This window comes from Ascidiella aspersa, chromosome 7, assembly GCF_963924565.1.
Source record: "Ascidiella aspersa chromosome 7, kaAscAspe10.2, whole genome shotgun sequence".
NCBI classification, from domain to species: Eukaryota; Metazoa; Chordata; class Ascidiacea; order Phlebobranchia; family Ascidiidae; genus Ascidiella; species Ascidiella aspersa.
Window position 1 is genome coordinate 11155554 of NC_139453.1, and position 13341 is coordinate 11168894.

The window sequence follows — 13341 nt, forward strand, 5'->3', positions numbered from 1 at the left end:
TTTTATGACATCATACTTAAATGACCGCAAAAAATGCTATATCTGGCTAAAACATCAGATTTTTCTCCGAAAATGCCAATTGCGAGAAATGACTCCATAACCTAATTCAGGTGTGGCCAACTCATGTTTGATTGCGATAGACTGAAATATTTTTTTAGATACTCTCGATCGACTGGTTCTAAAAAAGTCACAAGAACACATATTGAACATTTTGAGCTGTAATTGCATTCCAAGCCAGCGATGGAGGCTGATTTGTTACGTCAAAGAACACTTTATTGGGCTTGGTCATTTTAGTGTCCCGCTTGTGTGCGACAGCTACTCTTATGACGTAACACATATTGGACGCGATCGACTATAGTTGAAATGTGGCGATTGACATGTTGGCGGCTACCCTTGACCTAATCCATTTTGATTTTTATATATGTAGTATATATGTAGGCTATTCATTACAAATTGATTTTACCCAACTGTAGTTTTCTTTAAGTGTTAACATAAGAATTATTTAAGCGCTTTTCTTGGTTTAGTTATTTCAACAAGGCCAAGAAGTCTATGCTTTGTAAGGTTCTATCAACAATATACGCTTCTCACCAAGTAAAATGTACATTTCGAAGTTGGGTCATATCGTTGGCTCACACGCAAGTTAAGACAACAGAGCAGCGTTAGTAGTTGTCGAAGCAAACGCCAACACTGTCTTATCAGTAACCGTGAGACGCATGACGCTTGGCTTGCAAGAAATTATTTTCAGATGTTTGTTAGGCACTTCAAAGCGACGGTAAAAGGTGAAAAGACCACGGTGTCCCCTATATATAGAGTAAACGCCAAACAGCAACATCTAGCTTGTCAAATATTTCGTGGTAATACTAACACCGTGCGAAAACTGCAATCCGGTATCGCACAAGTCAACTTATACGATAAGTCATTCGACCCATAACGTATTGTTTAAATAAACTTTACCATATATTGAAACGCATTAGGCGTGTTTTCCATAGGCGCGTTAACAAGAAAAATACGAAAAAACGCAGATAACATGTTCCATTTTTTTAATTCCTAATGGGGGTGTCATATAATTCAACCACTCACAATACATGGTTGTAAAAATCCACGATATGATGCTCTGTCTTTACAATTTACAGTTGGCGGTAATATTAGTTTGAGAGTTGGTACTGCGCATGCGCACGTCGGACTCGGTACTCGAGTAGATTTATGTGGAATTACTTCAGCCCGAGTTCTGAGTCCGATTCCAGCAAACAAACCGAATCCGCCGAGTCCCGACTCCGACTCCGACTCAGCAGCCCTAATATGTACGCTGAGCTCTGTAACAGTGGTTCTTAACCCTTTTCGTTCTTAACCCCCTTTTTTCCTTGATGCAACCCTTTCTAATCAATAACCAATTCTCGCAACCCTTCCAAATTAACAGCCAATTCTCGTACGCAGTTCCCCTTTGTGCAATCTTCAAGTAAACATTCATGATACATTACAAAACTGTTTTTGATCGTTCGAATTATTGTCCAATACGAGCATAAGGAAAAACTTTTCGACGTTTTAACTATTTCGGGAAGCGAAGCACAAAAGGACGAACCCAGTTCCCAGAATCGTTATCTAACGGATGGCAGCATTCACACGGCTTTGTTTACCGAAACGGACCGGAGAAAATGCATTTAAGCGGAGGTTTGGATCATTTCAGTCATTCGTTAGTTTAAGCGACTATTTACGAATATGAAGGTTTTACTTTTGATGTTCGCCCTTGTGGCAGCGACCTACTCAAAACGACTTTTTCACAAGTAAGTGTTGCTCTGTTTAATTTTTGCTTATGCTCTTTGTTGTCGATGTTTTTCACGAAAAATAAAAAAAGTATAAAACTTTATAAGAAAACAAAAGAAGAAATAAAAATCAATCAAAAACAAACAAGATAATAAGACAATAAAAAATAAAATAAAACATAAAGGTAAAAAACAGAATAATATGAAACTCTAAAAATTAAAAATTATTGAACGCGAATTTTGAAATAATTGGGTGAAATTAAAATGCTTTTTAGCTGTCCGTGTCAAATCGGTTTGATAAAGATATAATATTTATCAAAAATTATTTCGTGTATTTTCGAAAAAAAGATTTATATTTTAGCACTTAACAAAAAAAGTTGTTTACCATTTTGTTTCTAACGTTTTTACGCAGTGACCAAGTTCTGAGGCTTTACCCCACCGAAGCGCAGAAAGCAGTTGTCGAGCAACTACCAGAGAGATACCCCGTAAGTTTAAATGGAAAGTAGTCTTAGTGACATAAATTAAAAAAAGAAAATAATTTTTTGGTTTTCAAGGAAATCGATTTCTGGACTGCGCCAAGAGGCAATCGTCCAGTTGACGTCCATGTTTCAAAAGCTTACGTCCCCGTGGTCAAGGTTTTCCTTACACGCCAAAGGTAACCCGTTTCTCTGTTGCAGTTAAAGGTGTTTAGGAGGTATAGCGTTAAGTAATAAAAAATTGTTCTCTTTCCAAAATCAGTTTGATGAGTGTGGGCGCATGGTAAATTATGTTTTGATTTGGTCCGCTTTTTGATACTGTCAAGAAGACATTGGTAATAATTTAGTTGGCAATTGGACGTGTCGTTTTATTGCCCCAGGATCAACCATGAGGTTTTCATCGAGGATGTACAAGCGACCATCGACGCATCTACAAAAAGCTCATCTGGCGCCCAACCTAAGAATGGCTTTGATTACAACGTGTTCCACACTTTTGACCAGGTAATTTACTGTGAAGATATAGTTGTGCAAATGGCGCCGCAATTGTTTATGTGTAGGTGAAGAACGTGGACATTTATGGTTTAAAATAAGTAAAGGGTGATTTAAATTTCAGTTGAAGGTTTCTCCCGGCCGTAAAAACCCACAGCGGATAAATATATTCGAAGCTTTGTTGGAATAATATATATTTATACGACTAATCCGTTATTGTATCTTTGTATTGGAAAAGCGTTTATATATTAATGTTTGGACAACTTTGTTTTTACTGCCAATATAGTTTCGAAAACACGTTTGCCTCTAAAACGCACATTTTCATAGGACTTGCTATTAGGCCTATACGTTTCGTCTCTGTTGAGTTCCTCTGCAGGGGTGGATCAAGGGGGCACGTGGCCACAACCCTTTAATTTAAAAAGTATTTGTTGCATATTTTGATAACAAAAATAAAAAGTTATCTGGCGCTTTGCGCAAATCCAACTATAGTGTTTCTTGCATGTATTTTAAAGATAATCTTATAAAACCCTAAGCGCCGTGAAAAATTTATATGAAAAAGACGCCACACTTTAAACCAGTTGGTCGCGGCCCATTGGTGAGTCGTGAAGCTATCTCAGGTATGTCGCGATTTACAGTTTTCTATTAGATCGGGAAATTATTCCATTATCATTACGTAACATTTATGCAACAAACTAACAAATACCTAACACTTAATTGTGTTGTGTCGCTATTTCAGTACGTATACGTCAGTAGTAAAGATACATATGACATACCTTTTGGGGCTGGAGTCGCGAACTGAAAAAGGTTGAGAAGAACTGCTTTAAAGTATCTTGCTACGTCATCACGAAAAAATTGTCTGACCTTTTCTCCCAAACCGCAAATCCTAGGCCCTCACCTTGTCCTTTAATAAACACTTTGTGTAGGATATGTATATCAGTCGAACAGTGCTATATTGGTGGTTTACATAGAATTGTATAAAGGCAATAGCGACAAATAGTTTTATTTAGCATCCTGGATAGATTAACTGTAAATATACGTATTTCTTCTACAGATTTACGCTTGGATTCTTGATATTGCAAACAACAATCAACAATTAGTGACTTTGCAACAGTACGGAACATCCTACGAAGGCAGACCGTTACAGGCCATGCAGGTATTTAAATAAACATACCTTGCCTATATGATATATTGAGAATAAGGGTTAGTAAGTCCGACAATACAAGACAATAGGGTGAAATTAATTTTCGCCTAAATATGCTAAACCAGTGTATCAACAACAACAAAAAAACTAAATAGGGGAGTTGGGGAGCCATAAAAGAGCACTTGGTAATCAAATCTGTTAAAAAGTTCAAAAAAATATATTTTTTTTCTTTTACTAAAAATACTTGTTTACCATATGAGATCAGTCTTGCTTATACCTGCAGTAAATTGATTATTTAAGGTTATAAACTTTAATGATTTATGAAACCAACCCTCTATAACAGGCACCCATGAGAGACTGAAGGCGTTTGCTTAGTACTTTGTGCCTTACGGGCAATTTCCAACGTTATAAACTTGTTGTTTTTTAGAAAGTGTATGCTTCGAATATTTGTTTTATTTTTTAATTTGCGGCAAGCTAACAATATTTGAGAACCGTGCGCTGGTGTTTACCTTTTTAAAGAATTTGCATCCAAACTTAAAGAAAAAAAAAATTGTTGCACCTAAAAATGCGTTTTGCCGATGGACAGTTGTAACGTGTATACCACTAATATATGTTAAATCCGTTATTTATTTCATTATTAATTTTTAGTTGAGCAAAGATTCAACAGCAAATAGACCTTCGTTTATGATAAACTGCGGCCTTCACTCAAGGGAATGGGCTACACCCGCAAGTTGCATGTACGCCGTGAAATGGGTAAGTGTATGGCAAGGGTATAGTGTCTACTTTTCAAATTACTGATCAAACAGCAAAGAGTCATATAAAATAATTTGCAAAAACAAAAAAATTGTATTATACTTACCAGGTTTATAATTTTGCAACACCAACGTTTTATATAAATAATACCAAAGCAAGTATCCATTTGCAAATTATATCAACCGTGTCAATCGTTTCACTGACCTAACAACTAGTTATTATTAAAACACCTTACAGTCACGGTACATCAAGCTGAAGCAAGTCACAATTCTAACCAATTCTATTGAGTTTCGCCCTTATCACTTTCTATACAGTTAAACAGTGTTGCTGCAACAATATTGTTAACGATAAATAGTTCGCGCAGCATACCACGGTTTAAGCTGGCAGCACCATTCTGCAAAATACTGTAAAAACATAACGGCTAAACAAAAGTTGTCAGCACTTTATATTCACCCTACGATTTTGCAGTTGCTGGAAGATTCGTCGATTCTTGATACGATCGATATCTTCGTGATTCCAGTCTCCAACCCGGACGGATACGTACACAGCTTCACTAGAGTAAGAAAAACGATTTGCCAACAGACGTGACTTGATGAGCACAAAATATGACATCTTTGTAATGCAGCTTTCGCATTGAAAGTAACACCTCTCATGCCTAAAACAAAGTAAATATAAACCGTGTCTTAAAAAAATTTAATTCGGTATGACGTCAAGTTTAAATGCAACTTTGTGCGATGGTACGTTTGGCATGAGTTTGTGGCGTCATATATGTAAAAAGAAAAATCTTGGATTTGCGCCTTCCCCTGCCAAATAAGACAATGCATGAATATTGTGATGCAAATTGGACGAATTTGTAACACGAAAACGAAAAACAATATAAAAATACCTAAAACTATGATATCACCGTATGGCATTACTTTATCCAAAAGTGGATCCTGTTGTCATAGTCGGTGAGACATATATTCGGTAGATATGCGATCTACAAGATTTTGATAGATCTCTTTTATCAAAACCTTAAAAATGCAGGATCGCATGTGGAGAAAAACAAGATCACCTAATGCTGGAATATGTGTTGGAACCGATCCAAACAGGAACTGGGACGCTAACTGGAGTGGTGAGTATCTTTTTTATGGTTTTAAACTTTGAAAATTTTATATCTTTTGTTGAGACGAATATCATGAGGACTAAACATATGTGTGTTGTTTTCACAGGGCCAGGTGCCAGTGGTTCTGCTTGCAGTGACACGTACTACGGATCAGAAGTATTTTCCGAGGTAAAGACGTTCAATTTGGGCATGTTAGTTTTCCAGTCAAAATTGTCCTATTTGGTAACCTATGTAATAACAAAACACGAAGGTATTCTCTTTCGTTTACGAATATGCAACTAATTTATATAAGCTATTGCTGCCAGGCATAATGTCAAGTTTGTAGAGCTCTTCTGGCAAATGTAATTTTTTATTCCGACGTTTCATTTGTATTTATTCGCTATCAAGCGTTTTTTTATTCGCTATCGCGCGGTGTTTGCGTTGTGCTGTAACGTGCATTCTTTTTTCTTTTTTTCTTTATTTATCGTGCACTGTACTAGTCGCATTCAGTGTTATTTACCCTGATCAAGACAACCTGTATAGGACGTCGAAACGTCGGAATATAAAATTACATTTGCCAGAAGAGCTCTACAAACATGCAACTAATTTGTTTTACGTGTTGACAAACAGCTCGTTTCCGGAAATAAAAATTCCGAAAATATTCTTGCCGTTGCATCGAGCAATTCGGGACTTATATACAGTACGCGTTACTAATTCGTATTCTTCCATACAATTCTACAAAATTAAGTATGGGTTTCCAATATGATTGAAAAGGGCCGTATCGAACTGCACACTGTTTTGTCAGCTCAATAACTTACTTCTTTAAAGTATGATTGGCAAATTGCTGTGTCGTGATTTGACTTGTTGCCTGACTCTCCTCTCTGATTTAAAACTTTATTTAATAAGCCCTTTGCGTACATCATCCTGTTTATTTTGAGTTGTGTTTTTGATACTGATGATTTTTTTGCTTTACTAAGTTCTGTACTTAGTTTGTTTTTTATCATTAATGTTCAACCAGATAAAAATCAAGTTAATCCTAAAAATTTATTGTTTTTAAGCCCTGGTATGGAGCTAAAACCTAGCCTTTAAAGTATAATACAATGAATGTAGGGTACTCTATAGAGTTATCACGCAGCTCACAACTACATGATAAAAGTAAAATAATTAATAGTAGCTCGAGGCCCTCTAAAATTTGACGACCACTGGGTTAGTGCCTCGTGAACTCCTATACTATTACAAATAATGCATTTTACTATTATTGCCTTTGCGTTAATGCTTCGCCGTTTGCTTGATTGTTCAGACCAAATTTTAGTAGCCTATTTGCGCACGTGTATACGACCGAGAACAGAAAGTTTCTTTATGTCATTGTACAATAACGTCACGTTACATCGTCATTTTGTGACGTCATTTAGGAGAAAACTGTCATGACCACCACAAACAAAATTCGAGAACTGCCTTTTGCTTAGGGTATAGGTGTTGTTTAAAAAAGTTTACATTGGTATTTCGAACTCGATAAACTCTAAAAAATGTTCAAACGTTTTTTTTGCTCGCCTTATTTTACAGTGGGATCAATGTGGTAAAAGTATTTTCGTTATAAAGCATTTATTTTAGTTTGATTTTTTTTTCTTTTATTTATACACACGGGTATGCCATTACGACTTTAACTTACTTGAATCGCTATTACTTACTTTTTGGTTCTATGCAAATAAAAGGTGGAGACCAGAGCTCAGAAAGATTTCGTCCTTAGTCTTGGAACTGTGCAAGCTTACATTGATGTTCATGCCTATAGTCAATACTGGATGTACCCGTACGGATATCAATATCAACCAGCTAATGATGTATCAGTTTTGGTCAGTAACACACACTTGAAATTACTAAAATTTTAAAATCTATTAGTAGAGTATAATGGCAGATTATATGCTATTTTGAAAAGAAATAAACCGTTAAGTCACTAAATGTGGGCATCGTTAAGGTCTTGATTTCACCTAAAATAGTTTTTCGTTTTCTTAGTAATTGGACATTTTTTGACCTAAATTTGCTTTGATGTTATGCAGGACCAAATCGGAAGAGACAGCGTAGCCGCCATCTTCAGTGTCAATGGAAAGCGATTTCAAACAGGCTCGATCATAGACGTGATCTGTAAGTGTTAAACACCTACTTGTTGATCTAAATACTGTTGACTCGATTATGCAATGTTAATTCACTCGAAATATTTTAAGTACTTGGCTACAGGATTTTTTATTAACTTTGCTTTTCAAAGTTTAAGCAGATAATAAACATTTTTTGTTTCAATTTTTGAATACTAGTAACTTTCTATTCCTTTTTAATACATCATTCAAGCTAAATCGATCAGACATACAGTAACATTTGAGCATCCCTAACTCATATCACATTGAAACATTCATGTATTTGAATCAAATATATTTTATACATTCTCTGCAAACATTTTACTCTACTTTTGTATTTGGTCGTATCGCAAATGATAAGGCAGTCCGCCGGCCAAAAAAAAGTGGGCTAAATGTTTTCCAACACACGGTTTAAATATAGGCGCAATGTTTGTTTGGAAAGCTAGGACTACTCTTATACGATGTATCGACTCCTTCTTATGAACAGCTATTGCGCCTTTACGTTTATGTGTATCGAAATATGCTCACAGACCAGGCATCAGGCAGTAGTATCGACTACTATTACGACAAAGCTGGGGTGAAATGTACATTTGCTGCAGAGTTGAGAGATCAAGGCCGGTACGGATTCATCATGCCCGAAGGGTAAGTGAAAGCCGTTTGTTAAACCTAAAAAGGGTAGTTTCTGAATTGCAATGCGAGATTGATGTTGTTCACACAACCTTTATAAACTGAAACTGCCTTTAATGTTTAAACTGTCTCATTGTAAACTTATACAACGGACTTTGGTGTTATTGCCTTCGTGCATACTGTAGTGGGTATACATGAATTCATGGAGACAAATCTGTAAGCATGTGGTGTATGTAACGCAATAAGGTTCCTGGTAATTCATTGTGTCCGATAAATGGCCGCATTAAGACAATGTTTGATCTTAGATGTATTTAAAGCCATGACGAGCTTTTGTTTAAAAATGGCGATAACAAATGAGCGCTGAAATGGTAACAACCGAAACACGGCTCTCCCACTTTAAACATTTTTCGTTCACGCAGAGATATCCTGCCATCGTCGCAAGAGGCCTTCGCAGGACTGATGGTGATTGCCCAAGCAGTTGCTGCTGGTGATTGCTCAAGCAGTGGTTGATAAAAAATGCATCTAATTCGCAATTTGGCACAATAAACCGATAAAAATACCCTTAGTGATTTTAGTACTGTTCATAAATTGACTTTTGTAAGATTGATATGAATTCAGTTTCGTCGAATTTACGTTAAAAAATGTGCAAGGACATATTTTGTAGACCACAAACACACACAAAATGTCTCTTAATTGCAATTGTGAGATACAAACAAAAGTTGCTTGACCTGGACCCTACTATGAAACTGTATGTACGAACAGGATTAAACAGGCAACGGTACTGTGATTGTTTCTCAACCCGCTCCCCTTTGTGCCTTTAGCTCAGTTTATATAACAATGGTCCCAAGGATGGCCGAAATCGTGAGTTCGAATCTCATCGCAGGCTTTCGTCGTTTCATTATTTAGCCTTGCTTTGTTGTCACGAAAACCGCCATTCGGTAAAAACCTTTTGGACGGTACCCAGAATATTATTAAAATATGTCGTAATCGTTGGTCAGTAGCAATTTCGTAGGACCGGTCACAGTATATACACCCATGTATAGATTCCACGTCTCAGAAGCCCACGTTTAATTCATATATTGTGTAACGCTCAGTTCGCTCTGATTAGAACAGCTACATTAACAGCAAAATTAATCACATGATTTGTTTGCTTTACGCTTAATCACGGGTACAATTGATGTTCTTTGTGAACTACCTATAATTGGAAAATTAACGCTAACTGATTGGGAAAAAGAAATTTTGTCTCATTCGTGGAATAGCTTAACGGTTCGGTCATAAAGAAGGGCAACGTTTTAGTCACAAACATGTCGTGAAAAAATCCAACCTCTTTTGACCTTAGTAATTTCGCGCTAAACAGCTATACGAATTTACATTCCTTTGGGAGCCGACGTTCACTTTGAGTAAAATACCAATTTAATTTGTATGTGGAATCTAAGTAAACACAGCGCTGATTGATAAGCTTATCCATACTCTAGGTGTGGACTTGTAAAAATGTAAAACACCCAAATGTGTTGTAGTCAAACAAGGTAACCTTGGCAAGGCAATTGCTTTCACCTAATCGTAACAATGATAAGAGTAAGCCAAAAATGTCTAAAATATAGCATTCCGGTAAAATAATTATGACCATGACGTCGTTACTGGTAAAAATGAGATGGAAAAATATACCAATCTCTAGTAGCCTACGGTTTCCAAACGGTTTGGGGGGAAACCTAAAAATCAGAAGCATAAAAGTGCCGGGCGCTTAATTTTTATCGTCATTCTTCTTTTTACAGTCAATCTGAAGTGAATAATCTTTACTTAGATTTGCCTAAACAGACTGCTGAAATGGCTTTCAGACTGCACGAGAAAAACTCTGTAATGTGATACAAGTGTCTCTTTTTATCGTAGCAGAGACGCAAAATTAAGTAAGTAGTATTTTAAATCAGACGGCAAATTTGTCTACTGCAGACCTGGGCAACATGCGGCCCGCGGGCCGGATTCGGCCCGCCAAGCAGTTTAATCATTCTCGCTATTATTTTCTGTGGAAAGCTTACAGCTATGTGTAACTACAAAGAAATAACAAAATAATCGAGGGACCACCATTTCTTAGAAAATCACTCGTGGCTAGCCAGTACGCTAAACCAAATGAATCTAACTAACTTTCAACGGGTAGCTAGATATCTTCTTTTCACTGCACATTAGTGTAAAATTGAAAGTGTAAAATTGTAATAAACCAACCATTTCCCAAAGCACACGGTAGAACTTTTTAGACGAAGTTATGTGCACAAAATCTTATTCCTACAATCAAAAATATATTCTGTTGCGCCAACAGGTTGCGCAATATTCAAGTGTCCCATTGGTCCCCATGTTCCATGGATCCCGTACTTCCCCTACCATTTCCACTGTCGACAATGTGTTTTTTTTGCGTTGTACTTCAACTGCCTACACATCATTTTTTTAAAACAACCAGCGTCTTGCTTTTTAGGCTTTCTTTTAATTGTTTGTTTTTCTTAAATGACAAAAATATCAAAAAAGCATTTTCTTGAGTTTTGCATAACCCGAAAACAAAAAAGCATTTTCTTGAGTTATGCATAACCCGAAAAAACAACTGATTTGTTTTCGACCGGTAGTCAGTAAAGCATTTAAAACATGTGGTTGACGACGCCAAGACACTAGTACAGTACTTCAAACAACGATGTGTTTTTTAAATCAATGTATTTTTAATAGGTCAAAATTGTGTCTAAAACATATGTTTTTAGGTCATTTGTCAAAATTGTTAGGTCATTTATCAAACATTTTTGTAGGCCAAAATTTCTCATTTTTTAGGTCAAAAAAGAATCGCCCTACTCATCACGTTTGTTAGCACCTAATAATTAGTTACACTTGGCATTTCAATTTTTTCCCTTGTTGTGGTCGTATGTAAAACAAAGGACGGCAGTCGGGTTTTGGAGAAGCTTGGACAACATTTGGAGTTCTTTACAAGTGACGTTTCTACCCCTCTTTTAGATGTTAGCCACTTTTTATTGGTTTATACTTACTTTATTGTTTTACTTATAATTCGCTTATAATAATACAGTTTAAAGATATTTTTTGTAACGCTTGGTATCCGGTAGGCCGTTAAGTATAGGGTTCCTGAAATTTTGGTGTATGAGTATTATATTTTACTTTCGAAAAACGGGCTTAGTCGACTTATAACTGACTCAAGTATAAGAGAAAAATTGCAGTTGACGAAAAAAGCACGCAGCACGAGCGTAAGTGATGAAACAAGTAAATTTTAACTATTCTTAGAATTATTTCTAAACCTGGTTACTTTGAGGACACTTTAAGTAATTAAAATGCTAAATTTTTTTAATTTACCATAACATTGTGTTTTGTGTGTGCTGAGGTGTGAAATGGAAGGAATCGATGTTCAGACAAAATTATCAGAATCGTTTAACCAACAGGAATATGTTTAGTCGGACCGATCACATACGCCAAATTAAGTGACGTACACTCCGTAAAGTATATTGTATGTTTACCTATAAACGTTTGTTTGTCGCTTAAACAATAAAAAACTCATCTTTGTTTGGAATATTTAAAACGTGTTTATTTACAACATATTTTTACCCTACATAACAGAAGATACATTAAATGTATTAACATAAATTGGTTGAAATATTATTTTCATAACAAATACGTTGAAAGTTTTCGTACAAGTTTTAGAACAACGCAATTAAAACTTTGGACAGTATGTCGCTGTGTTATAGCCGTGTTGCTAAGAAATTCGCACCTTTATCTTATATATTACATGGAATAAATTCCTGTAATTCAACAAGAGTGTACTTTATTGATTGTTGTCGCATATTGGTGTGTTCCCAAAACAAAACATGAGCCATAAAACAAAATATAAGTGCAAGTATTTTTGTGGAACACAATCACAGCTTTCGTTTTTTTCAATTTCCTATTTTCTTTTTGCACTTACAAGTTGTGTGTTTGACGCAAAGGTTTTAAGTCAATTAGTTTACCTATAGTTATGACGTGCAGTTGTGTGTGTTTTACTCGGTTTAATAGCTGTGCGGTAAGGGGAAGCGGAAGTTTCTGTATACGAAAAAGTCAAACATCGATATATGCTCGACACAGGCGGTAAACAAATAGACGACCGACCTGAAGCCAACGTAGCTCCGTATGTACTCTTATGTCTATAGAGGTTTGTCGTGTTGACTATTCTGGAGCAAAAACAAACCGGATGACGGGTATTGCTATACGCACTTAATCCAATATATTTTCGTTTAAACTTTTGAACCCTATTGCGACATTGGACTTAATTGGGGCAGATGGTCTGTAGCGATATGACGAGAAATTAAAAGGTCACACATATACGTTGTACAGTACGTATATCCTTTCAAAGATAATTGCCGCAGCTATTCACACCCTAATGATTTTTAAAAGCTTTTCCAGTATTGTAAATCTTACTTGATGCGCGTTCGTTGAAGTCAAAAAGTTGACGAAAAATTCTCGTATTCCTCGTCTATGACGTAATGATATATACTTATTGCCATTCGCAAAAATACAGGTCCAAACTTTCCGTGGACTTTGACTTACGAGTTTGCCTTTCACGAGTAACTCCAAGAATTAATGATTTAAGCAGTAAGAAGCAATCGCATCCGTCCCATTGATGCTGTCAGTTTGTTTTTGTGTTATTTTTAGCTTTGTATTGCGGTCCGCGAATTAACAGATTCACAAATAGTGGTCCGTGGTCCAAAAATATTGTAAAACCCAGTCCTAATGTACTGTAGGCCGTTTATACTAATATTTAAGTTTAACAGGATTAATATTGACTGTATGATGTAATGTTGAACAATATATGTGAAGTTTACTAAAAGTCAGAAATCCGGATCTAACACATAATAAATTTAAATCGAAATGC

The 13341-nt window shown here is 36.0% G+C and overlaps 1 protein-coding gene across 1 annotated transcript; it reads left to right on the forward strand.

Annotated features, from left to right (window-relative positions):
• Nucleotides 1-1707: 1707 nt before the first annotated feature.
• On the forward strand, nt 1708-8966 carry LOC146137771 (carboxypeptidase A1-like). The gene is made up of 13 exons (XM_083394434.1): nt 1708-1781; nt 2173-2245; nt 2315-2415; nt 2617-2737; nt 3777-3878; nt 4515-4619; nt 5088-5177; nt 5646-5733; nt 5831-5892; nt 7416-7553; nt 7758-7842; nt 8360-8471; nt 8876-8966. Exons 1-13 carry the CDS (start codon nt 1717-1719, stop codon nt 8964-8966), a joined length of 1233 nt encoding a protein of 410 aa, XP_083250560.1. The 5' UTR covers nt 1708-1716.
• The last annotated feature ends 4375 nt before the right edge of the window (nt 8967-13341 follow it).